This window comes from Brachyhypopomus gauderio, unplaced genomic scaffold (genome assembly GCF_052324685.1).
Source record: "Brachyhypopomus gauderio isolate BG-103 unplaced genomic scaffold, BGAUD_0.2 sc128, whole genome shotgun sequence".
In the NCBI taxonomy this organism is placed as follows: Eukaryota; Metazoa; Chordata; class Actinopteri; order Gymnotiformes; family Hypopomidae; genus Brachyhypopomus; species Brachyhypopomus gauderio.
Genome location: NW_027506949.1, coordinates 508,235 through 532,364, shown reverse-complemented (window position 1 = coordinate 532,364; position 24,130 = coordinate 508,235). Strand labels below are relative to the sequence as shown.

At 41.9% G+C, this 24,130-nt stretch overlaps 1 protein-coding gene across 1 annotated transcript; it reads left to right on the top strand.

The window, feature by feature from the left end:
- The first annotated feature begins 428 nt into the window (after nucleotides 1-428).
- Nucleotides 429-23,929, top strand: LOC143498991 (NLR family CARD domain-containing protein 3-like). The gene is made up of 9 exons (XM_076993916.1): nucleotides 429-1,342; nucleotides 1,454-1,873; nucleotides 5,279-5,333; nucleotides 6,065-6,269; nucleotides 8,418-10,233; nucleotides 10,868-11,041; nucleotides 12,254-12,427; nucleotides 22,786-22,832; nucleotides 22,906-23,929. Exons 1-9 carry the CDS (start codon nucleotides 1,293-1,295, stop codon nucleotides 23,442-23,444), a joined length of 3,480 nt encoding a protein of 1,159 aa, XP_076850031.1. The 5' UTR covers nucleotides 429-1,292; the 3' UTR covers nucleotides 23,445-23,929.
- Nucleotides 23,930-24,130: the final 201 nt, after the last annotated feature.

Genomic DNA, 24,130 nt, shown 5'->3' with positions numbered 1-24,130 from the left:
ACTGTCAGATCTAACCACAAGCTCTTGTGATAATAGGACCATCTATCTACCTATTTAAGTTCGCGTCAACCCCGTGTAGTTAACGGTGACATAAAATAAGAAACAAGATTTTTTTCTAGTGTGTCTGTAGTTGTAACTGGTGAATCCAGGGACGTGTGAGGATCACATTCGCACCAGGGCTGAAAAGATTGAAGATTAAGTTGTAAACTCTTGTCGTTTGAGTCTACCCTGTGCTTTAGCTCATGTTAGAAAATAAAAACACGTAAACCTGGTATTTTTACAATAATTTTCGCCGCTGATGTATTTATTGTTCATTAAGACGTAATGGTTTTGACTGAGCCATCCGGAATGGCGAAAGCGGCTTCTTGCGTTTACGGATTGCGTTTACATTGAATCCATTGACATGACAGTCAAAAAAATTTATTTAATGGATTTTACTATATTTTACGGAGCCCGTAAGGTGACATCATGTAAAAAATAAATAAATAACGCGTGGCCACGACTTATTAACGCGTGGGAACGAGATACTAACGTCGCCTTTCACACGCGGCAACAAAGTTTATTTTTTTCACAGCAAAGCAAGCAGATCCCAGGGATGTTCGCGAACTGACTGCCCAAGGAAGGTAAACCTGGCTTTATATAAAGTAATACTTAATTATCTTGTTCGCACGCGTTAGTAAGTCGTGGCCACGCGTTATTATATTTTTTACATGACGTCACCTTACGAGCTCCGTAATATTTGGCATCACCTGTCGCTGTATCCCCGTACACCAGCAGCCACCCCCATCCCCCCCCCCCCGTCGCAGTATACCCATGATGTCACATGTCAACGCCCCGTCGCCGTATCCCCATGACGTCACATGCCCCGCCCCCCGGTCTTCTCACCTTTTTAACCCCTGACCCATTTTCATGCCTGTCTCTCTCTCTCTCTCTCTCTCTCTCTCTCTCTCTCTCTCTCTCTCTCTCTCCTCCACCCTCCCCCACACACACACACACTATCTAACCCAGCCCCCCTATGCTTTTCCCCAATCACATGCTTGTTTATGCCCTAACAGAGCATTCTCAACCGTTAATAAACACGAACATTAATGCAGATTCGCTACAATATGTCACAACACTGATGCATCAGTGTTGTATATTTAAGAGGGACTGAATCATCCTGCAGTGACATCAGGTTAATTATAATCAGTGTTTCAGTGTCCTGCTCCTCCTCTTTATGATGAACTTTTGACAGGGAGCAGAGAGCAGCATCTCCAGTGTCCAGCTGTGTGTGTGTGAAGAGGAACAACTCCATGATGGAGCCTCATAACTCCAGCAGTGGAGGAGGAACCTCTGACCCAAAGTGAGGAGCTTTACATCAGCACTTAATCTGAGGAAACAGGAAGAGGGAATATTCAGGATAAATGAGATGTAGTGAAGGATGTAATTACTCAATTTTCTTCATCTTCATCAGGGTAAAGACAGCAGCACCTCCAGTACCCAGTTGTGTGTCTATGAAGAGTGAATCATCTCCAGTACCCAGCTGTGTGTCTATGAAGAGTGAATCATCTCCAGTACCCAGCTGTGTGTCTATGAAGAGTGAATCATCTCCAGTACCCAGCTGTGTGTCTATGAAGAGTGAATCATTTCCAGTACCCAGCTGTGTGTCTATGAAGAGTGAATCATCTCCAGTACCCAGCTGTGTGTCTATGAAGAGTGAATCATCTCCAGTACCCAGCTGTGTGTCTATGAAGAGTGAATTATTTCCAGTACCCAGCTGTGTGTCTATGAAGAGTGAATCATCTCCAGTACCCAGCTGTGTGTCTATGAAGAGTGACAAGTCTATGGATGATACTCCTAACTTCTGCAGTGGACCTGTGACCTCTGACCTACAGTGAGTTATACATTAGTGATAGAGTGTTTAACAAAGCATGGACTTGTAAATATTTAATTATTGTAGTCAATGGTAAAGCTATGTGTTTATTTTGTGAAGAACAGGATTACAATTTGAATCACAATTACGAGTGTAAACATGCCACAGAAATTCAAGAACTAGACTGATGCAGAGCTACACATTTTTCTAAAAAGGTGTCCAGTAGGGGTGGGTATCACCACTGATTTCCCATTTCGATTCGATTCTGATTCACAAGGTCCCGATTCAATTCAATTCGATCCGATTCAATATCGATTCTTGTAGGGACATTTCAGTTACAATAAAAAGTGTAGTTTGTGTAGCGGATACATATGTTAGTTTATGGATTATGAACGGGGCACCATCCTGATTGCTCAGGAACCAGTATTGTGATAACGGAGATAGGTGGAATATGGTTTTATCAGTCTCATTACTAAAGGGCTAAGTTCTGGTTCCGCGCAGTGACCTAATACCATCGACCAAAATATGCATTTACCACCGTGACCAGATGAATAAATGTCCACGTTTATTAAATAGTTAATATTACAATTGATACAAAGCATATGAATGATTTGGCTCAAATTGAAACTAAACCTATATGTGAATTTCCTAATCTAAAACAAGGATATAATAGTGAACAACAAAGAATATAAAATTAAACAATAACAGTGAATGATACAGTTATCGACGGTCATGAGATTTAAATGGATTATATGACTATCCTTAGGCTTGCCTAACTAGCGTAGGACCCAGGGACGGACACGAGGTCTTTAGAGAGAGAATAGAAAAGAAGAAAGAGGAAGTTTGGGCAGGTTAATGGCAACAGTATTTACTATTTTGGACTCCGGGAGAGATGGAAGCTGGCAACCCCAAAACAGCACATGAACTGAGCGTCTTACTTCGAAGAAGAGGCGTGGTTACGCGGACCAACCGGTGCGTGTTCACGATTCGTTTCTTGAGGCAGCTAAGGGGGAGAGGGGGGGGGGGGGGGGGGGGGGGGGAGAGAGGGGGGGAGGGGGGAGAGGGGGGGGAGAGGGGGAGAGAAAGGGACGAGTGCCCGTTTTTCCAGGTCTAGTTAATGACTTAACCAAAGAAGACAGATTAACACAATTCGAAGACAAAGTAAACTATTCCTAAATAAATTGTCTTACATACTGTGCCTAAACAAGAATTAATTTGGTTCTATTAGTCTACACATTGAGCCATTCTCAATTTCCACTTTTGGACAACAAATGACACATAATGCACAGACAGGCATGAATGTGAGGTCACATATGTACACATGAGAATGATTACATTCGATGAGTAACATACAAACTAATACATAGATATGCATCAATGTGGTGTGTTTATACAGTAACACATATTCTATTAAGATCACTTAATACTGAATACATGAAAGATCATAAGTTGTGTCTTTATATGAACCACATGGCACAGTGTTCACATTTAGGCACATGGTAATGTGGTCCTTTGTCCTTAAAGGCTGGAAAGCTGGATACTGGTTTCAAGAATAATTAATCTTTCCTTGTATGGAAGGTAGTCAAGTTCGGTGTCTCTAGACTGCATTCACCGAGCTGGTTCCTGTAGGCGGAATCCCAATTCTGTGTACAGTTCAGATTTGAAGTTACAGAGATCTCTGAAATATTTGTATCTTCAACTCTGGATTATAACACAGGATGTAGAGTGGGTTTAAACCGTGGGCAATCAGATAAGGTTGGAATTTAGAGTTTTATGGTCCGTCCTGACTGTGGTCCCAGTGTCCTCCGACGAAGGTTGGTTTTGACCAGCCTCTCTTAGATGGCCTCTCTCCCAAGCTCAGGAGATCATAAGGTCAGCATTGTAGGCTTTTGGGAGGTAAACACCATTATGGATGTGGGTCCTTTGGGGCCTGTTGCTGTTGTAAAGAATCACTGTTTATCTTTACATACCATCAAAGAAATCTGGGTGAGTCAGTCGCTCAGTTCTAGGCAAAGGATTCCATTTTGGGTGTCACAGTGAAATGGTGTTTAGCTGTCTCCACTACATTTGAATGTGAAATGTTGTAACGATACAAGGAACACTCAAACGTTTTTAAAATGGATTAAGATATTAGTGTTTGTACTGTGAACAACAGTTACATTCTTTTTTTAATATCAATTAATGCACACTCTTCCACATAGCTCCTTTACCAGAAAAGGCATTGAAAGCGGTTTTGAACAGCCTTTTAAAGTGCAAATTAAGTTGTTTTTTGTTTAACATGTAACAAAAACATTTATGAACATAGTTCTGATACTTGTAAACATTAAGGTCCAAAAACTAAGGTTTATTCATGACTGCTTTCTGACATCTTGGAGATTGTCACATTTTTCTGCAAGAAAAGGAGCTGATGTTGAGGAGTGAGACGGCTCTTTTGTGCAGTAACAATATTGCCAGCTGTTGAGAAAACTTTACAGCTTTATACTTGACACGTCGCAATCGGCGTGAGGGTCCGCGCGCCGAAAACAACATTGCGGTGGTTCCGCCCATGTGCTGTCGCTTTGCGCGGTCGTGCAACTCTCGAATTTTGTAACTTAGCGCACGCCGCGCTTCAGCGCAATGACCAAAGTCATGTTTGCCGGGTTCATACACCTTTAAAAGGTGGAATTCAAGCACTTCGGTTATTTTTTGGCACGGGGATAACTTGTAGATAGTTTAATCGCAAATGCCTTCTCTAGTGGAGTTTGTTTGGGTTCTGGCGTTTTTTGATCAGGATGGTGTCGCGTTAAATTATTTCTCAGACTTGTGGTATTCCCACAATATTTCACCTCCATGTTGCACAGTTTACACACGGCTGTGCTTTTATCCAACTCTTCCCTATCATCATGGTTTCTGAATACAAAATGTAACCATATATCTGCCTTCAGGTTCTTGGGCATTTTTACTCTTTCTGCAGCCATGCTTAGCTGATCACCCCAGCCAAGTGGCAGTGCTCAAGAAAAAAAAGGATGGTCTCGTGAGATAAAACGTGAGACGTTAAAGCGGGGAAAATTGGCTTATTCTGAAGATCAATCTCAGGTTTCATAAATCGATATCGAATCATTCAAATGAAGATCGATTTGAATTGAAAGATCGATTTTTTAAACACACCCCTAGTGTCCAGTGTGTACAGGTACAAGGTGTTTCTAATAAAGTATCTGGTGAGGCCCCATTCACATAAACATTATTCTACATCACCAGTTAAAGTCAGGGGCAGGTTCTCTGTGTTTGTTCTACTGTCACTACAGCATTTAGGTTCAGTGTCCCTCAGTCTGGGAGCCCAGTGAACCGTGACATGTTCAAGTGTGTAGGGTTATACATTCATGGTCATATATTCATGTCTATAAAATGTAGATTTTTCATTAAAGTTGTTCTTCTGTTTGCCCACAGTGCCAAAAAGAAAACTGTAAAGATTTCTAAAGAAAAACTGGAGTCAATATTCAAGGTGTGTGTGTGTGTGTGTGTGTGTGTGTGTGTGTGTGTATGTGTGTGTGTGTGTGTGTGTGTGTGTGTGTGTGTGTGTCAATCTGTCTGTTTGGTCCCTCTAGCCCCGCCCAGCTTTTCCCTGTTTATACTTCCCATGTGTTTTTCATGCCTGTCTGTCCCTCCTTCCATTCAGAAACTCCGCCCTGTGATTATCAGTCCCACCTTTTCACAGTTGACTTCCCTTTTCCTATTTAAGCTCTGTCCCTTCTCTTGTTAGTCTGTCCTATTTAAGCTTTGTTGATTATGTTGTTCTGTGGTGATTCTTGTATTGGGAGATATTGATATTGTATTATGTTCTGGCTTGTTTGAGCTCTGCGGTTGTATTCTGTGTATTTGGATTGTGTTTATTGTGTGAGTGGGTGAAGGGTCTTATCATTAGAGTGTGTTTATCACAGATCATGATGAGTCTCTGTGGCTTTACTGGTTCATGTTTTACTTTAATGCCTGTTTGTAATTTAGCTGATGATGAACAAAACTCAAATGTATAAAGCTGTGTGTTATGCTGTGTTATGGCTTTATAAAACTACCTACAACTGAAACTTTAATATTAGAATTATGTACTTATAATCCATAATGTCCACAGGACCAACCAGTACCTCTCAGTTGAGTCCTCTCTTATGTTTAATGGATAATCCTGTGTTACAATCATCTGTCTGTAACACTGTAGTTTTACTGATACTGTTTATTCAGGAGCTGGAGCACAAAATCATCTCTCTGGTGAAAAATGAGCTGAAGAGATTCAAGAATCTACTGAGTCCAGATTACCCAGAATGCACTGAGAGACAGGTGGAGGATGAGGAGGATCAGAGCAGTGTCAGAGAGGGGGCGCTGAAGATCACACTGCACGTCCTGAGGAACATGAACCAGACAGACCTCGCTAACACACTACAGACCAGTAAGAGCTCTGGGTCATGACATCATAACATCACTTTATTACTTCAGAGGGAAGACACTGTTGGTGAATCTCAGTTCACAATGAGGATCTTAAATCAGTGTAGTCTGCTCAGGTGCAGACTCAAGACTTTCCTAAATTTATCACTGTTGTCATGTGACTGTAGAATTTTGAAGTTTTGAGGATACATTGTTATTCTTTAGAACTGAGATTTTGACCAATCAGATTTGACCACAGGTCACTGTCTCATGATGTCATACACAGGTGTGTTTTCTATTTCCCTCCAATGTCTCTTAGATGTCCAGTCTGCTAGTTGTAGGTCTCCTCAGTCAGGTGACAGTTAGCAGTGTGTGGTTGAACTTGAACTGGTGTAATGATTTCCTCCATGAACCCATGTGTTCTCTATGTCAACCTGCTGATCATTCAGTGTTATTGATACCCAGACACTCTAACCTACCTGTAATTTAACACTTACTTCAATTTCCTGAATGTATCATGGCTAATCTATGCGCACTAAAATCTATTCTTAATGATGTCTTTTCTTGTATTTCCTGTGATGAGTCTGATATGACTCAGTAGACTTTCAAAAAAATAATGTACCATACAGTCACTGGATTAATCCTGAAATATAACACTCACAGTCCTGGAAGATGTATCACCTAAATTATCAGGCCCATCATTATTGTGGTGGAAATTTTAATATTTTCCTTGATGCTATGCGTTATTAGTATATGTTAATCATAATAGTCACATGATAGATGTATGAGCTAGAGCTTTTTACCTATATATGTGTTAATCATGTAAGTAGGACATGTCAGTGTCTGGTATGGCTCAGCAGGCCTTAGAGGAATACTGTCTTTCCTCTGCCACGTCATTGGCCCACTCTGGGTGCCTAATGTTCCTAGAGTGACCTCACTCTTATTCATACTGGAGACACCAGCTGGGCTCTTAGTCTCAACATGGAAGTGGCCACGTCGGCTCCCAGACCATCACGAGACTGCCAAGCGGGGATGGGGCATGAGGGGAGGGGCCAATATACATTTGTCCAATCATGTGTGATTTACTTTATGTTCATCCAATCATATGCTTTAATCACCTCATGATCACCTCGTGAACACCTTGTGTGGTTATTAGTGGTGGGCCGTTAAGTAATGATAGTTTAGCTCGGCTGTATTCCTAACCAAATTGCACAGTAGGGGCGAGAACGAGTTTTACAAATCGTACGTGTGTTTACATGGATGCAGACACAAATCGCCAGGTTTGCTTCATGGAAAATTCATTTTTAGGAACGTCAAGTGTTACCTGAGCGGAGCTCGGAGCGGTCGTTTTCTGCATGGTCCTAGCGCTAGATTCGTTGCTATTTAAATATTTCTTTTTAACCGTTAAAACTGCAGAGGACCAAAACCGGCTTTTGAAAAAGTACCCCCCAAATTACGTCCGTGAGGTTAAATGTACTAAATGTTGGCTACATTTCAAATATCATGTTTAGCTGAATAAACATGTTATAAACCCCTTTTAATGTACAGTAGGCTTACAAATTCATGTTTAACTGAATAAACCGTTGAAAACGAGTAGCCTACATTTTATTGAGCATGTTTCTTTTCAAGTATCAAAGTAGAACAGCTTTCTCAAGCAGTCATTGATGCATTTTGGAAACAGGAGATGAGCCCCTGGTCTAATGCACCCTCTGTATTAAGAAACCCTATCTCAAAAACTGACTTTTAGTCATTACTTGGGTAGCACGCATATGAGTCATTTTAATATAGATTAATCTAGATTAATTTCAAGATTTCAGTGAGATTAATCTAGATTAAAAAAAATTATCTATGCCCACCCCTAGTGCTTATGAACTAAAGTATAAGAGATGAGAGTTTGGAGGGGGGAATTAGCTATCTGTGGCAGACGCCTTGTGCATTTGTAACAGGGGTCTCTGGAACTAATCCATACTTGCTTAATTAATCCATACTTGCTTAATAAATTATTTTACTATTATCTTACCCAACTGCTTCTGATTTTTATTGTGCTTACCATTTAAGGGTTACAGAATTTCAACCACATTATCTAAGAGGAATGAAAATCTATAATGTCTTTTCGTTTATGGTTGATCCTAAAAGAGATTAACATGTGTGCTGTTGTCTTCCTCTTTATCAGACATGTTCCCTGCTTGCCACAGAAAGCTGAAATCCAAACTGAGGGAAAAATGTCAGAAAATTAATGAAGGAATCTCACAGCATGGAACCACATCACTTCTGAATGAGATCTACACAGAGCTCTACATCACAGAGGGAGGGAGTGGAGAGGTGAATAATGAACATGAGGTGAGACAGATTGAGACAGCATCCAGGAGACCAGCAACACAGGAGACACCCATCAAATGCAGTGACATCTTTAGACCCTTACCAGGACAAGACAAAGTCATCAGAACTGTGCTGACTAAAGGAGTGGCTGGAATTGGTAAAACACTCTCAGTGCAGAAGTTCATACTGGACTGGTCTGAAGGAAATGTAAATCAGGATGTTCTCTTCATATTTCCACTTCCTTTTAGGGAGCTGAATTTGATGAAGAAGAAAAAGCTCAGTCTGGTGCAGCTTCTTCATTGCTTTTTTCCAGAAACACGTGAAATAAAACTAACTGACTATACATACTACAAATTTCTGTTCATCTTTGATGGTCTGGATGAGTGTCGTCTTCCTCTAGATTTCCAGAACAATGATGGCTTGTGGGATGTAACAGAGTCGACCTCAGTGGATGTGCTGCTGACGAATCTCATCAAGGGGAATCTGCTTCCCTCTGCTCTCCTCTGGATAACCTCTCGACCAGCAGCAACCAATCAGATCCCTCTTGAGTGTGTTGACCAGGTAACAGAGGTGCGAGGGTTCAGTGGCCCTCAGAAAGAGGAGTACTTCAGGAAGAGAATCAGAGACCAGAGTCTGGCCAATACAATCATCTCACACATGAAGTCATCAAGAAGCCTCTACATCATGTGCCACATTCCAGTCTTCTGTTGGATTGCAGCCACTGTTCTAGAGAGGATGTTGGGTGAAGCAGAGAGTGGAGAGATCCCCAAGACTCTGACTCAGATGTTCACACACTTCCTGATCTTTCACATCAAACACAAGCACCAAAAGTATAATGAGAAAAGTGACACTGACCCACAACAAGCTAGAAAACATGTTTTGGCACTGGGAAAACTGGCTTTCCAACAGCTGGAAAAAGGCAACCTAATCTTCTATGAGGATGACCTGAGAAAGAGTGACATTGATGTCAGAGAAATGTCAGTGTATTCAGGAATGTGCACTCAGATCTTCAGAGAGGAGTTTGGGCTGCACCTGGGGAAGGTGTTCAGCTTTGTACATCTGAGTGTTCAGGAGTTTCTGGCTGCTTTATATGTGTTTATTACCTTCATGTCCACCAAGAAAAATGTGCTGGAATGTCAAACCACATTCCTTAATTATTTCTCCAAGAAGTCTTCAAAGAAGTCACTGAATTCAAAATCAGTGTCTAATTTGCTTACATTTGCAGTAGACAAGGCCTTAGAGAGTCAGAATGGACACCTGGACCTTTTCCTCCGTTTCCTTCTGGGTCTCTCACTGGAGTCCAATCAGACTCTCTTTCGAGGCTTACTGACAATGACAGAAAGCAGCTCTCACAGCAATGAGGAAACAATCAAGTACATCAAGAAGAAGATCAGGGAGAATCCTTCTTCAGATAAATTCATCAATCTGTTCCACTGTCTGAATGAACTGAATGATCATTCTCTAGTACAGGAAGTCCGAACATACCTGAGCAGAGGAGGTAACACTCGTCTGCGTGGAGGCAGGCTCTCTCCTGCTCAGTGGTCAGCTGTGGTGTTTGTGTTGCTGAACTCAGAAGAGGAGCTGGATGAGTTTGAACTGAGGAAATATGACCCATCAGAGGAATGTCTACTGAGACTGCTGCCAGTGGTCAAAGCATCCAGAAAAGCCATGTGAGCATTTTCATTTATAGATTAAAAGTGGGCGTAGCACTGGGTGTTCTTGACTCAGAAGGTCTATGGCAAATGAAAAAGAGAGTGAGAGAACATTAGAGAGAGACAAGGGTAGAGAGACCCTACAGTAAAGAACAATTTCACACGATACTGACACCACTCACTAGGTTTTTTATCAGGACAATTTTCTTGTGGCAATATCTTCATTTCATATACACAAATGACAAATACCAGAATATTAAAATGACGTTATGAAAAATCCACCTACCTTTTCAGTGCTTGTGCACATACATTTGACAACATTATATCAAAGTTCAGAGCTAAGCAGGTTAGGATTATTAGGTTTATTATTGTGGAGGTTGTTTGGTGGTGTAAGATCATAGGTGAGCATACGAGACCTCACCATTTCAGTAGTTTATTTTAAAGCACAGGGTGAAGCCTCTACTAACGTTACTGGCCTCTCTAGTGCCCCATACTGGCTGTTCTGATACTTTTTAATCTGTTGATGCAATTAATTTAATCATATTTTCCAAGATGGAAACCAGCAGATGATGCATTTTGATGATGATGCATTTTGATGACAGGAGATGATGCAGATTGATCTGAATTTTGTACTGTACTTACTCATTTGCAGACTGTCTGGCTGTGGTCTCACTGAGAAGTCTTGCAAATCTCTCACATCAATTCTACAAACAGAAAACTCCTCACTGAGAGAACTGGAGCTTAATAATAATGACCTAAAAGATTCAGGAGTGGAGCAGCTCTGTGCTGGACTGAAGAGTTCACACTGTAAACTGGAGATTCTCAGGTGAGTTTTCTGTCAATTTAATCTGGATTGGAAACATTAAAGTGTGGTGACACTACAGAGTTTTAATAAATATTAAGATAAAGATCTATGTCCTTTTACAAAGTCAATTTCCTTTTAAAAATGATGTTCATGTGAGTACAGTATTAAAAATACTACTACACAAGGCAATGTAAGACAATTTCACACTTTATTTTATGAAGTTTCCTTCCTTAATTAATTCCAATTACTTTGTTAAAATTAACTACATGAATTACATTTCATTAAATGACTACATTGTGTAGAGAAAGAAAATTGTGACGCATAAGCAGAATCTTCTGTAGAAGAGAAATGTAACACACTAAAGAGACACAGATGAGTCCTTGTCCACTTGTATGTGTATTTATGGAAACACAGCTGAACACACACACACACACACACACTCTCCTACATAGAACCTCCAGAAACACACAACCTGAAAAACAGCACTGCCCCAAGTGTCTTAGGGCGTACTCACACTAGGCACGGTTTGCTCGTTCTGTGCTGGGGCCCGGTTATCTCCCCTCCCCACTCCCCCTCTGGCCTGCACTCATCCTGGCTTCATCAAGCTGGCCCGAGCACGCTTACGTCATCACAACGCCACTTTATTTGGAAAAAAAAGCACGCTCGCACAAAACTATGGAGTTCCCAATTATCTTTTTATTGTATTTTTGGAGTCGTTTCAGGAGTGCAGAAACACGGTGCAAGCCCAGATTTATTGATCATTTGTCATTTGCCGCCATGACTGTTTAACGTGAGCGTCGCATCACTGACGTCATGTTTGAGTTCCGGCAAAATGAACCAATCACACGAGGCACCAAGCGGTCCTGTTATTACCGAGTCCACACGAATCGTGCCCTGGCCGACCTCTTCAAGCGGGCCCGGGCACGGTTAACTGGGCTGGGCCCGGGCACGGCTCGGAGCGATCACACTAGTCAAACGAACTGTGCTTCGGCAGGGAACCGTGCCCGGGCACGGATCACAGATCACAGTGTGAGTACGCCCTTATTTTCATCATCATACAATCATAGGTGAGGAATGGATATGAGACCTCACCATGTCAGTAGTTTATTATAAAGCACAGGGTGAAGCCTCTACTACACTTACTGGCCTCTCTAGTGCCCCATACTGGCTGGAAATTAATCTCCCTTACTCTTTAATTGTTACTGTCTCCATCTTTTTCCCTCCTTTCTGCAGATTGTCTGGTTGTTTGGTCACAGAGAAAGGCTGTTCTTCTCTGGCTTCAGCTCTGAGTTCAAACCCCTCCCACCTGAATGAACTGGATCTGACTTACAACCACCCAGGAGACTCAGGAGTGAAGCTGCTCTCTGCTAGACTGGAGGATCCCCACTGCAGACTGGAGACACTCAGGTATGTAGGATTCCCCTTAAACACCCTCTGTGTGAACACACACTCCAAATGTGAGAAGAACAGCGTCATACATAGAAACAGCACATATGACACACACATGGTCTTGTTCCTTACATACAGTATATCATACATGACACCAGTGGCAGCTCGTCAGTAGGGGGCGCTGGGGTGGCGCCAACATCAAATTATCCAGAGAAACAATGTTACTTAGACATATGAACTAATGTAAATTATATATTGCAAATTTAATATGAATCTAGTAATACTGACAATTATGGTTCATAAAAAAAATAAAGAATTCTATCACTGAATGTCTGTGACATTACATGTGTACGTATACTTCCTGTCTGTGGGGCACCAGACTAATGGGAGTCTATGTAGGTTTTGAAACTTTTGGCAAGCATGTGATCTGGAGAAGCTCTTTAATTGTTTTCCTTAAAGTTTGCTGTGGTACAGAGAGCTGCGCCCCGGACACACCTACTTTTATCAGTAGCATATCAGTATAGTTAATTACTAGGGGTGTGACGAGATTTCGTGTCACAAGATCTTGCGAGACGTAACTCTCGTCTCGTCAAAAATCTGTCTCGCGAGATTTGGGATCCAGCAAGCAGCCAGAATGATGTCGGAAAATACAGGTATTACTATTGAAGATGCCCCCGCCACTTTCAAATCGTACCCGGCGGAAATGATAAATGGCAAGAGAGTGACTGATAAGACACTACATATGCAAACCATTGTATGAAAATAATGCCGTACACCACGACTAATATGCGCAGGATGCAGAGACATTTACAGCACCACCACAGCTCAGTACTCAAATCAACATCTCATTGAACAGAGGTAGCAGGGACAGAAAGGCGCTTTGGCAAGTTGAGACAGCAAAGGATATCGGGAGCAGTGTGGCGATGTTAATATGCCAATATGTGGACATGCTAATATTCTTTAAAATGAACATGGCAGTGTAGTTGCAGCAAATTCAGTGACATACTTGGTCAGGCTCTGTTTGCACTATTTGCACTCTGTATTGACAGAGAAGAACTTTGTTTTGCACATAATACAGTGAGTCCCCGCTTAACGACGGGTCTGGTTAACGATGGACCAGTTACAACCAGTTTTTCGTTTTTTTCTATACTGTATTTACGATTAAAGCATATTGTAACGATTCACGGGGCGGGTGTGACGCAAACGCAAGTTTTGGATATTTATTGAAGGAAACAGACTAGATTGACACAACCGCTAGGCACATGAGATTACGTAACAAAATACAAAACAAGACAGCGAAACAGAACCACAAAATGACAGAACTACTCTGAACTTAATACGAAGACCAAATACACATAACCATAAGACAGAACTAGAACCAAGGAGGACTAAATGAACAAAAGGCTCACGGAACCATGTAGGAACAGCTACAACTAAACACTAAGCATAGGGCTACAGACAGAAAACCAGACCTAAAGGACACAACCTAAAAATAACAAAACAACGACACCGAGGGGAACTACAGAATACAAGGAGACCGAACAGGGAAGTTAAAAAGCCAACACAGAGTAACACTAGGACGCTAACTGACAGAGAAAACACGTAAGGGTGAGGGCAAGGCGTACTCACGACAATTACACACAAAAGGACCGACACGGAAAAGAAACACCAGGGGGTTTATATATCAATCAATCAATCAAATTTTATTTATATAGCGCTTTTTACAACAGTTGTTGTCACAAAGCAGCTTTACAAGTGCCGAGTCCTAGCCCCCAGTGAGCAAGCCAAGGGCGACAGTGGCAAGGAAAAACTCCCTAGTTTTTTGCATGAGGAAGAAACCTTGAGAGGAACCAAGACTCAGGGGGGGAACCCATCCTCCTCTGGCCGACACCGGTCACCATGACAACAACAACAACAATTTAGACAGAAAGAAGAGAAAGAAAATGAAAAATATGTAATAATGTCCATCATGATGTATGCATCCGGTTAGGCAGGAGGTGGCTGGCTCAGGATGGATCGCTGGTCTCCTCATCTCATTATTCCTCAAACAGGCGGGCAGCCATGTGGAGAAATGAAACAGGGAAAATTAGCTCTGTATGAGGACATATACAGGACAGGTAAAATTATAAACATTTCCGGAGTGTGGCAGCAACTCCGGCATTTAGTTAAATTATTACAGCCTAGCTAAAAAGGCAGAACCAGAAGGTAACATAGGCTTGGGGGTATTCTGAGACAATGGCATCCGTCCACTGCACTGTCAACAAACTTGAGTGACCACGAGCAGTGACAGGACGACAGCACCAGCGCCCCAGTCTACCATAAAACCCTTCGTCTATGAACCCCTGGATCTGTACCTTTATCTAAGGGGGGATATTAATTATCAAACGCTAAACTAAATAATTGGGTTTTCAACCTAGACTTAAAGATTGTGACTGTGTCGGAGTCCCGGACGCATTTAGGAAGATTATTCCAAAGCTGGGGGGCCTTACAAGAAAAGGCTCTTCCCCCTGCTGTTACCTTATTAATTTTTGGAACTAATAAAAGACCAGCACCCTGTGATCTTAGTGGGCGTGGGGGTTCGTAATAGGAAATAAGTTCCTGAAGGTACTCAGGAGCAAGCCCATGCAATGCTTTATAAGTTAATAAAAGAATTTTAAAGTCAATACGGAATTTAACTGGGAGCCAATGCAGGGCTGATAGGACTGGACTGATATGCTGAAATTTTCTAGTTCTGGTCAGAACCCTGGCTGCGGCATTTTGAACTATTTGAAGTTTATTTAGATTCCTATTTGAACATCCTGACAGTAGTGCATTGCAGTAGTCTAATCTAGAGCTAACAAAGGCGTGCACCAATTTTTCCGCATCATCCTGTGATAATGCATTTCTTAATTTAGCAATGTTACGGAGATGTAGAAAAGCTATCCTAGTAGTATTATCTATGTATTTATCAAATGATAGGTCAGAGTCGAGTATGACGCCTAGGTTTTTGGCTACTGTGCCAGGTGTAATGGGGTAGCCTGCGAGATTAAGCATTAGATCTGGAATTTTCTGTTTTGAGGCCTTAGGGCCCAGAAGAAGAACTTCTGTTTTGTCCTCATTAAGTTGGAGGAAGTTTAGAGACATCCAGCATTTAATATCTTTTACACAGGCCTCAATTTTTCTTAAACTGAGTTTGTCATCAGGTTTGGCTGATATGTAAAGTTGAGTGTCATCTGCATAGCAGTGAAAATTGACAATTGACACCATGTTTGTTTATAACTGTGCCCAATGGTAGCATATATAATGTAAATAATAGTGGTCCTAGAATGGAGCCTTGCGGGATCCCATATTTAACTTTTGTACGTTTGGATGGAATATTATTGAGCTCTACAAACTGATAGCGATTTGTTAAGTAAGAATGAAACCATGAAAGGGCTGTGCCAGAGACTCCAACCCAGCGTTCTAACCTTTCTAGCAAGATCCTATGATCAATTGTGTCGAAAGCTGCACTAAGATCAAGAAGCACTAACAGCGATACATAACCTTGATCTGAAGCAAGGAGGAGGTCATTTGTTACTTTAACTAATGCTGTTTCAGTACTGTGATGGGGCCTAAAACCAGATTGGAACTTTTCAAATATGTGATGCCTATGCAGATATAGGCATAATTGCTGGGCAACAGCTTTTTCTATGATCTTAGATATAAATGATGTGTTTGAAATGGGTCTATAATTAGATAGTACAGTAGGATCAAGATTTGGTTTCTTAATCAGAGGTTTAATAACTGCTAATTTACATGATTTGGGCATGTGACCTATTGTAATGGATGAGTTAACTATAGTTAGAAGAGGTTCAGTTACCGCTGGTAATACCTCTTTTAATAACTTTGATGGAACAGAGTCTAGTGTGCAGGTAGCACAATTTAAGGAAGAAATTATTTTCTCTAATTCTGATTGTGGGAGTGGATGAAAAGCATCAAGTTTTTCTCCCAGTATGCGATTTAAATCGATGTCAACCAAACCAGATGACATACCAGTTGTATTGCTAATAAAAGGTTTTATATTTTGTCTAATATTCTCTATTTTATTATCAAAAAAATCTATAAATACATTACTAGTGAGGTTTACTGGAATCTGAGGTTCTGCGCCTGCTTGATTTTTTGTAAGTTTGGAAATAGTATTAAAAAGAAATCTAGGATTGTTTTTATTTTTCTCTATCAGTGAGGCTAGGTATGCTGAGCGTGCTTTAGCGAGTGCCCGTTTGTAGTCAATGATGCTATCCTTCCAGGCACAGTAGAATACTTCCAACTTAGTAGATCGCCATTTACGCTCTAATTTACGTGCTATTTGTTTTAAGTTTCTAGTTTGGTCAGTGTACCACGGAGCGAGTTTTTTAGATCTAGTCTTTTTATATTTGAGTGGAGCTACTATATCTAGAGCTGATCTGCAGGTATTCTCTATGCAGTTGGTTAGACTGTCTAACTCTCCTGGATAGGATGGCGAGTGGGCTAGAGCAGTTAAATCAGGGAGGGCTTCAATAAACTGTGTTGATGTTAATGAATTTATCGAGCGCTTTATACACTGCCGAGGAGACGGGCGGGTATTTATGTTAAGATGAATCTCAAATTTGACTAAATAGTGATCAGAAATAGCTACGGTTTGCGGGAGTATATTTATATTATCTACGTCAATACCCAACGTTAAGATTAAATCTAGGGTATGATTTTGATAGTGTGTGGGTCCTACAACGTTTTGTGTAATGCCAACAGAGTTCAATATAGAAGTAAAAGCCCTTGTCAGTGGATCCTCCGCATTATCAAAATGTATGTTAAAGTCTCCTACCATTATTATTTTGTCACTACTAACTGCTAAATTTGCTGTAAAATCTGTGAAATCTTTTAAGAAATCTGAGTAAGGCCCTGGTGGTCTATATACATTTGTTAGGGAAAATGAACTTTTATTTTCAGATGGACTAGTTACATTAATAGACAGCATCTCAAATGAATTAAAGATATCCAAGTATTTCTGATGAATTTCTAAACAATCACGATATATTATACATATTCCTCCTCCTCTGCCTGACAATCTAGGTTTATGTATATAACTATATCCCACAGGAGTGGCTTCGTTTAGAGATAAATAGTCACCAGATTGAATCCACGTTTCAGTTAGACATAAAATATCAATTTTCTGGTCAGTTATAAGTTCATTCATAAAAACTGCTTTAGAGTTGAGTGATCGAATATTAATTAATCCAATTTTCAGATCGGTCATATAGGTAATAATTGGATGTGAAGTTTGAATATTAGTTAAAAACTTAGGACGGACTATTTTCTTATGATTTAATTTAACCCGGGGCACAGACACAGTCTCAATCCTATGGGATCTTGGTGACGCCTCTAAGCAGCTCGCAGACAGACGGTTTAGCCCGTTAGTCTGCGGCCTGGTCGCGACTCTGGTTAGTCAGCAGCTCCTAGTACTACACTGCCCACTAACTAAAAGACTACGGGCTATGCTGCAAGATAACAGGGCAGCGCCATCCCGGGTGGGGTGGACACCGTCCCTGCCTAAAAGACCAGGCTTGCCCTCGAAATCTTTCCAATTATCAATAAAGCCCACTTGATTTTCGGAGCACCACTTGGACATCCAGCGGTTTAGCGACGTGAGCCTGCTGTACTGCTCATCACCGCGCCGCATTGGGATGGGGCCAGAGCAGATTACGGCATCGGACATCGTCTGGGCTAATTTAACCACCTCTTTAACATTAGCCTTAGTCACCTCTGACTGCCGCAGATGTATATCGTTGGCCCCTACATGTATAACTATCCTAGAGAATCGTTTATGAGCTAACAGTCTAAGGTTGCCACTAATGTCCGGCGCTCTGGCTCCCGGTAAACAGCTGACTGTAACTGCTGGTGCCCCTACAGGAATAGCGACTTTCACGTGTCGGACTATAGAGTCTCCTATCACCAGAGTCTCCTCAGCGGGTGTAACACTGAGCGGGGCAAACCTGTTGGACACGTGAACCGGGGAGTGGTGCTCTGGTGGGCTAGCGCTGGCGTTAGCGGTAGCTGCAGCCCTCGCTCTCCGACTACGCCGCCGAGACGTCACCCATTCGCCCCGCTGTGAGGGCTCTATCGCCGGAGTCGCGAAGGCGCTAGTTCTCCCTGGCGCGTCCACACCTACTACAGACCCTGTCTCTCTATCCCTCAATAGTGAGTGGACGCGGCGCTCTAAACTTTCCACTTTCGCCACAAGAATGAATGAATGAATGAATGTTCAACTTATATAGCGCCTTTCTATATACCCAAGGACGCTTTACAATTTTAACACGGATACAACTCGTACACAACCAATCACACACCAGCGAGAAGCGGCAGCCAATTGCGCACAGCGTACTCTCAACCGGGATCCACAGCCCCCTGGGGGACTGAATGGGGTGCAGGAAGGGGAGAGAGGACAGACCCTAGTGGCAAAGCACCATCCACCACTGGGCATACAAGCACACACACATTCAGACAACTGCTTTTTTTATTGAACATGAAGACACACAGACACACTCAGGGAGAATTTGTCAGGGAATCAGGGAGGGCCAATTTACCTAACCTCCATGTCTTTGGACTGTGGGAGGAAACCGGAGATCCCGGAGGAAACCCACGCAGGCACGGGGAGAACATGGAAACTCCACTCAGATAGGGATTTGAACCCAAGACCCCAGTGCTGAGAGGCAAACATGCTAACCACCAAGCCACCGTGTTGCCCAAGGAAACAAACCAACACCAAGGAAACAAACCAACACCAGCCATGAATAAATCAAAACACTTACCGTGTCTAGCCGATTTATACAAACTTACGCTAGCTGATTTTTAGAAGCAGAAAGTTGATCAGGATCAGCGGCCGGAATATTCAGCTGCCCGTCTTGACGGTGGAAGTACTATCTGTAAAAATTATCTAGGAAGGCAAAAAATAAAGATTAGCACGTAAACAGATTAGTACACTTTAGAAAAACAATTTCAAAGTTCGCTCCGCAGCAGCGTCGGCAGGAAGCAGCAGGAGCAGCCAGAAACAACAAGACGGTGACAAGACGGTGAAACGAGACTCAGGTGTATGTGTACTTACGACGAGGGCGTGACAGACAGAGGGAGGAACAAATGGGAGCGGGGAGCTAGGCGGGACCAGGGAGGAGGGAGGGGCTGGACGTGACACATATCTAAATCTAGGGTCACGCTTAACGACGAAAGCTCCTTTACAACGGACTTTTCAGTCTCTAACCCCATTGTTAAGTGGGGACTCACTGTAATATTGTTTGCGCTTGAAAAAAGGAGAAATATTTTTATTTATTTTTACTTTCATGAAATTTTATTTTAATTTCAATTTGTAGAGGAAGAAGTTTATTAAAAGTTCATGCTTACATCATACATGTTAAGAGTTATAATAAAACATTTCAAAATGCATGTGTAATTCAGTTAAATAAAAGTCTGTTGTCCAGTCATATAATTTGTCATTTTAGTTTTCTTAAAATCTCGTCTCGATCTCGTGAACCCAATATCGTGTCTCGTCTCATCTCATGAGCTGAGTTTATCATCACACCCCTAATAATTAGTCAGGTTATAATTAAAAGCTTTCATATGACATAGCCTACTTAAATTTCAGTCATTATAAAACTAACAATGGTTTTTCACATATACTTTCCAGACACATTTAAGCAATAGCTGGGAGATAAAGCCTTGCTAAATGCATAAAACTTTACAGGACAACATGTGCACTAAAACATATGTTCAAAGAATCTGTCTAAAACACGATCTATCCGCACTAGCATGGCTAATTTAAATTAATAAATGAGTAAATAATTTTTTTTCTTTTTAGAAATGTATGACAACTGCTACCTCTCATAAATATTGTAAATACCTGTAAAACTCCTAAATGGTTTACTCTAATGTCGCGGGTGTGTTTTGGATGAAGCAGGAACCACATGTCAGCTTAACCAATGAACAGCGTCAGTGAGCAGCACATAGGCTGCTACTGCATCAGGGTGCGTTCAGGGACAGTTGGAAATTATAATTTTACTCGCAAGTCTTTGCCAATCTCCTAAGTATTATATTTTTAAATGACCATTTCAAGTAGGATGGCAGTAGGAATAACAAGGGCTCTGTTGGAGGGTGGCAATTGCCACCCCTTTGGCTCCACCAATGTCTGTATTGGATCTGGATAGGAACCTGGGTGCAACTAGTGGGTTTGAACACCGACAGAAAGATGTTAGAACCCAAATCACGGCCAACCCAAACCACATCTTCACCACATAGTCAGCCCAGGCCCACACTACAACATGATGAAGGAGCAAGACAGATGTATCAGATGATGCAAAGGCAAAAAGACATTAGAGAGCTTCTTGCAAAGAACCAAAAGCTGTTTAGATTATTACAACGAAATGTACCAGTATTCCAGGGGGATCCACTGGAATTCAGATCTTTTATAAGAGCTTTCAACTATGCCACTGACTCTAAAGCAGAAAGTGAAGCAGATAAGCTATATTTTTTGGAGCAGTACACCAGAGGTGAGGCTTGTGATTTGGTCCGGAGATGTTTGCATATGCCAGAACAAAGTGGGTATGCAAAGGCTCTCAGTCTGCTGCAAGACAAGTATGTATGGGAATGAGCTGAAAGTGGCTGATGCATTGATTGAAAAGGCATTCAAGTGGCCCCAAATTAGGACTGAAGATGAAAAGGCTTTAAGTAAGTTCTCAGTATTCTTGGTGAGTTGTAGTAATGCTATGGAGGACATTGATTATATGGCAGAGTTGGACAATCCCACCAACATGAGAGCCATTATGCCAAGTTGCCATTTATAATAAGAGAGCGATGGAGAGTTCATGCATACAACATCCAAAAGCGTCAGAGAAGACAAGTCAGATTCATCGAGCTAGTGGACTTTGTTGAATGCCAAACAAAGATTGTGTCAGACCCGCTCTTCTGAGATTTCGACCTTGTACTAAGGTTTAAAAAGGATTGGAAAAGTCAATCAAAATTAAATATCAAAGTAATTAAGAAAACGAAGTAGTTTCACGACTAGAGTAGAAGAAATGAAAACAGACTACAAAAAAAGCTACAATAAATAAATAAATAAATCAAACAAAATTTTATTTATACAGCGCTTTTTACAACAGTTGTTGTCACAAAGCAGCTTTACAAGTGCTGAGTCTTAGCCCCCAGTAAGCAAGCCAAGGGCGACAGTGGCAAGGAAAACTCCCTAGTTTTTTTTGCATGAGGAAGAAACCTTGAGAGGAACCAAGACTCAGGGGGGGAACCCATCCTCCTCTGGCCGACACCGGTCACCATGACGACAACAACAATTTAGACAGAAGGAAATATAGAAAAGGAAAAAGATGTAATAATGTCCATCTTGGTGTAGGCATCCGGTTAGGAGGTGGCCGGCCCAGGATGGATCGCTTGTGTGATGGATCGCTACAGAGTGATGTCATACAACCGTGCATGTGTGTGAGAGAGAGACAATCCTGCTATCTAGCTGCATGTGTGTGAGAGAGAGACAGTTTTGTTATGTAGGTGCATGTGTGTGTGAGACAGTCCTGTTATCTGGGTGGATATGTGTGTGAGAGAGATAGGTAGACAGTCCTGTTATCTAGTGCATGTTTGTGCCAGACAGTCCTGTTATTTAGGTGTGTGTGTGTGTGTGTGTGTGTGTGTGTGTGTGTGTGTGTGTGTGTGTGTGTGTGTGTGTGTGTGTGTGTGTGTGTGTGTGTGAGAGACAGACAGTCCTGTTATATGGCGGCCTGTGTGTGAGACAGACAGTTCTGTTATCTAGGTACCTGTGTGTGAGGGGGGGGGGGGGGGGGGGGGGTTTGTTGGCGAACGAAAATTGTTGACGTTGTTGAGGCCGTATACTCCAACGCTAGGAATCTAGCACTAGGACCCTGGAGCGGTTATTTTCTGCAATAGCGCTAGATTCGGCAAAGTTCACATCGCGCCAGAACAACTGAACAACACACACTTATAATAATTTAATGCCTCCCCTCATAAAATTCCAGACATTTTAAGACATTTTTAGGCCTTGAATATGGAAAACTAAATTTAAGACATTTTAAGACTTTTTAAGGACCCGCGGGTACCCTGCAGACAGTCTTGTTATCTAGAAGCATGTGTGAGAGAGACAGACAGTCTTGTTATCTAGGTGCATGTGTGTGTGAGAGACAGTCCTGCTACCTATCTGCATGAGTGTGTGAGCAAGACACACAGGCCTGTTATCTAGGTGTATGTGTGTCAGAGAGAGAGAGACAGAGGGAGGGAGCTTTCTTCCTCTATTTCTATATTTAAGGACAAAGCCTTCAGAATAAAAAAGTGTGTGTGTGTGTGTGTGTGTGTGTGTGTGTGTTTGTGTTCTTTAGGGTGGATCATGCAGGGAAAATCAGACTCAAACCAGGACTAAGAAAATGTAAGTAGCAGTTATGTAGTTAATACACACGGTATTTGTGTGGTCTCCTCCTAATGTCTCTACTTGTGTGCAGATGCGTGTGAGCTCACACTGGACCCAAACACAGCAAACACACGTCTCTCTCTGTCTGAGGGGAACAGAAAGGTGACGTGTGTGAAGGAACAGCAGACGTATCCTGATCATCCAGAGAGATTTGATAACTGGGAGCAGGTGATGTGTAGAGAGAGTCTGACTGGACGCTGTTATTGGGAGGTTGAATGGAGTGGAGATGCTGATATAGCAGTGACATATAAAGGAATCAACAGGAAAGGAGACAGTTATGACTGTAGGTTTGGATGTAATATAAAGTCTTGGAGGCTGCGCTGCTCTAATAACAGATACACTGTCCGGCACAATAATAACTACACTGACATCTCTGCCCCCTCCAGCTTCAACAGAGTAGGAGTATATCTGGACTGGCCGGCCGGCACTTTGTCCTTCTACAGCGTCTCCTCTCACACACACACACTCACACACTTACACACACTCCACTCCACATTCACTGAGTCCCTCTATGCAGGGTTTAGGGTTTGGGGTTCTAACTCCTTGGTGTGTGTGTGTGAGCTAGAATAACCTCCTGTGTACTGGAGCAACACCTGCGTCTCCATGGTAACACACACTCCTCTACACACACAACTGGAGAACAAAACCTCTCTCACTCACACACACACACACACACACACACACACACACACACACACACTATATTTGAGTAGTTCTTTCAGTGAGCTGAGATGGTGTGTGTAGGTTTTGTGTTGGTTCTCTGTTGCTGGTGGTAAATGACAGTCTGTAAATCAGCACTCTGATGCTCCTATAAAGGACTGTTGAGCTACAGTTGATTTCTGTACATACGACATTAATCCTGTTCTACAAGTTACACATGCTGAATCACAACCTCACTGTGTTCAACTCTGTACAAATCTACACATTAAAAGTGGAAATCTGTAGAAACTGTGAAATATTTTTCATTCTGTTTGTTGGAGTGATACAGATACAGATGCAGATGTTGTACAGTATGAATGTAACATTGAATTCTTACAATAAAATAGTGTCAACCCTCAAAAGCTCTCAGCCTCTCTCTCTCTCTCTCTCTCTCTCACACACACACACACACACACACACACACAGGCACATATATAACAGGACTGTTTGTGTGTCTCTCACACATTCACACAAATGCACCTAAATAACAGTTCTGTATCTGTCTTACACATACACTCACCTAGTATTTCTGTCTTTCCTTTCCTAGTCTTTCTCTC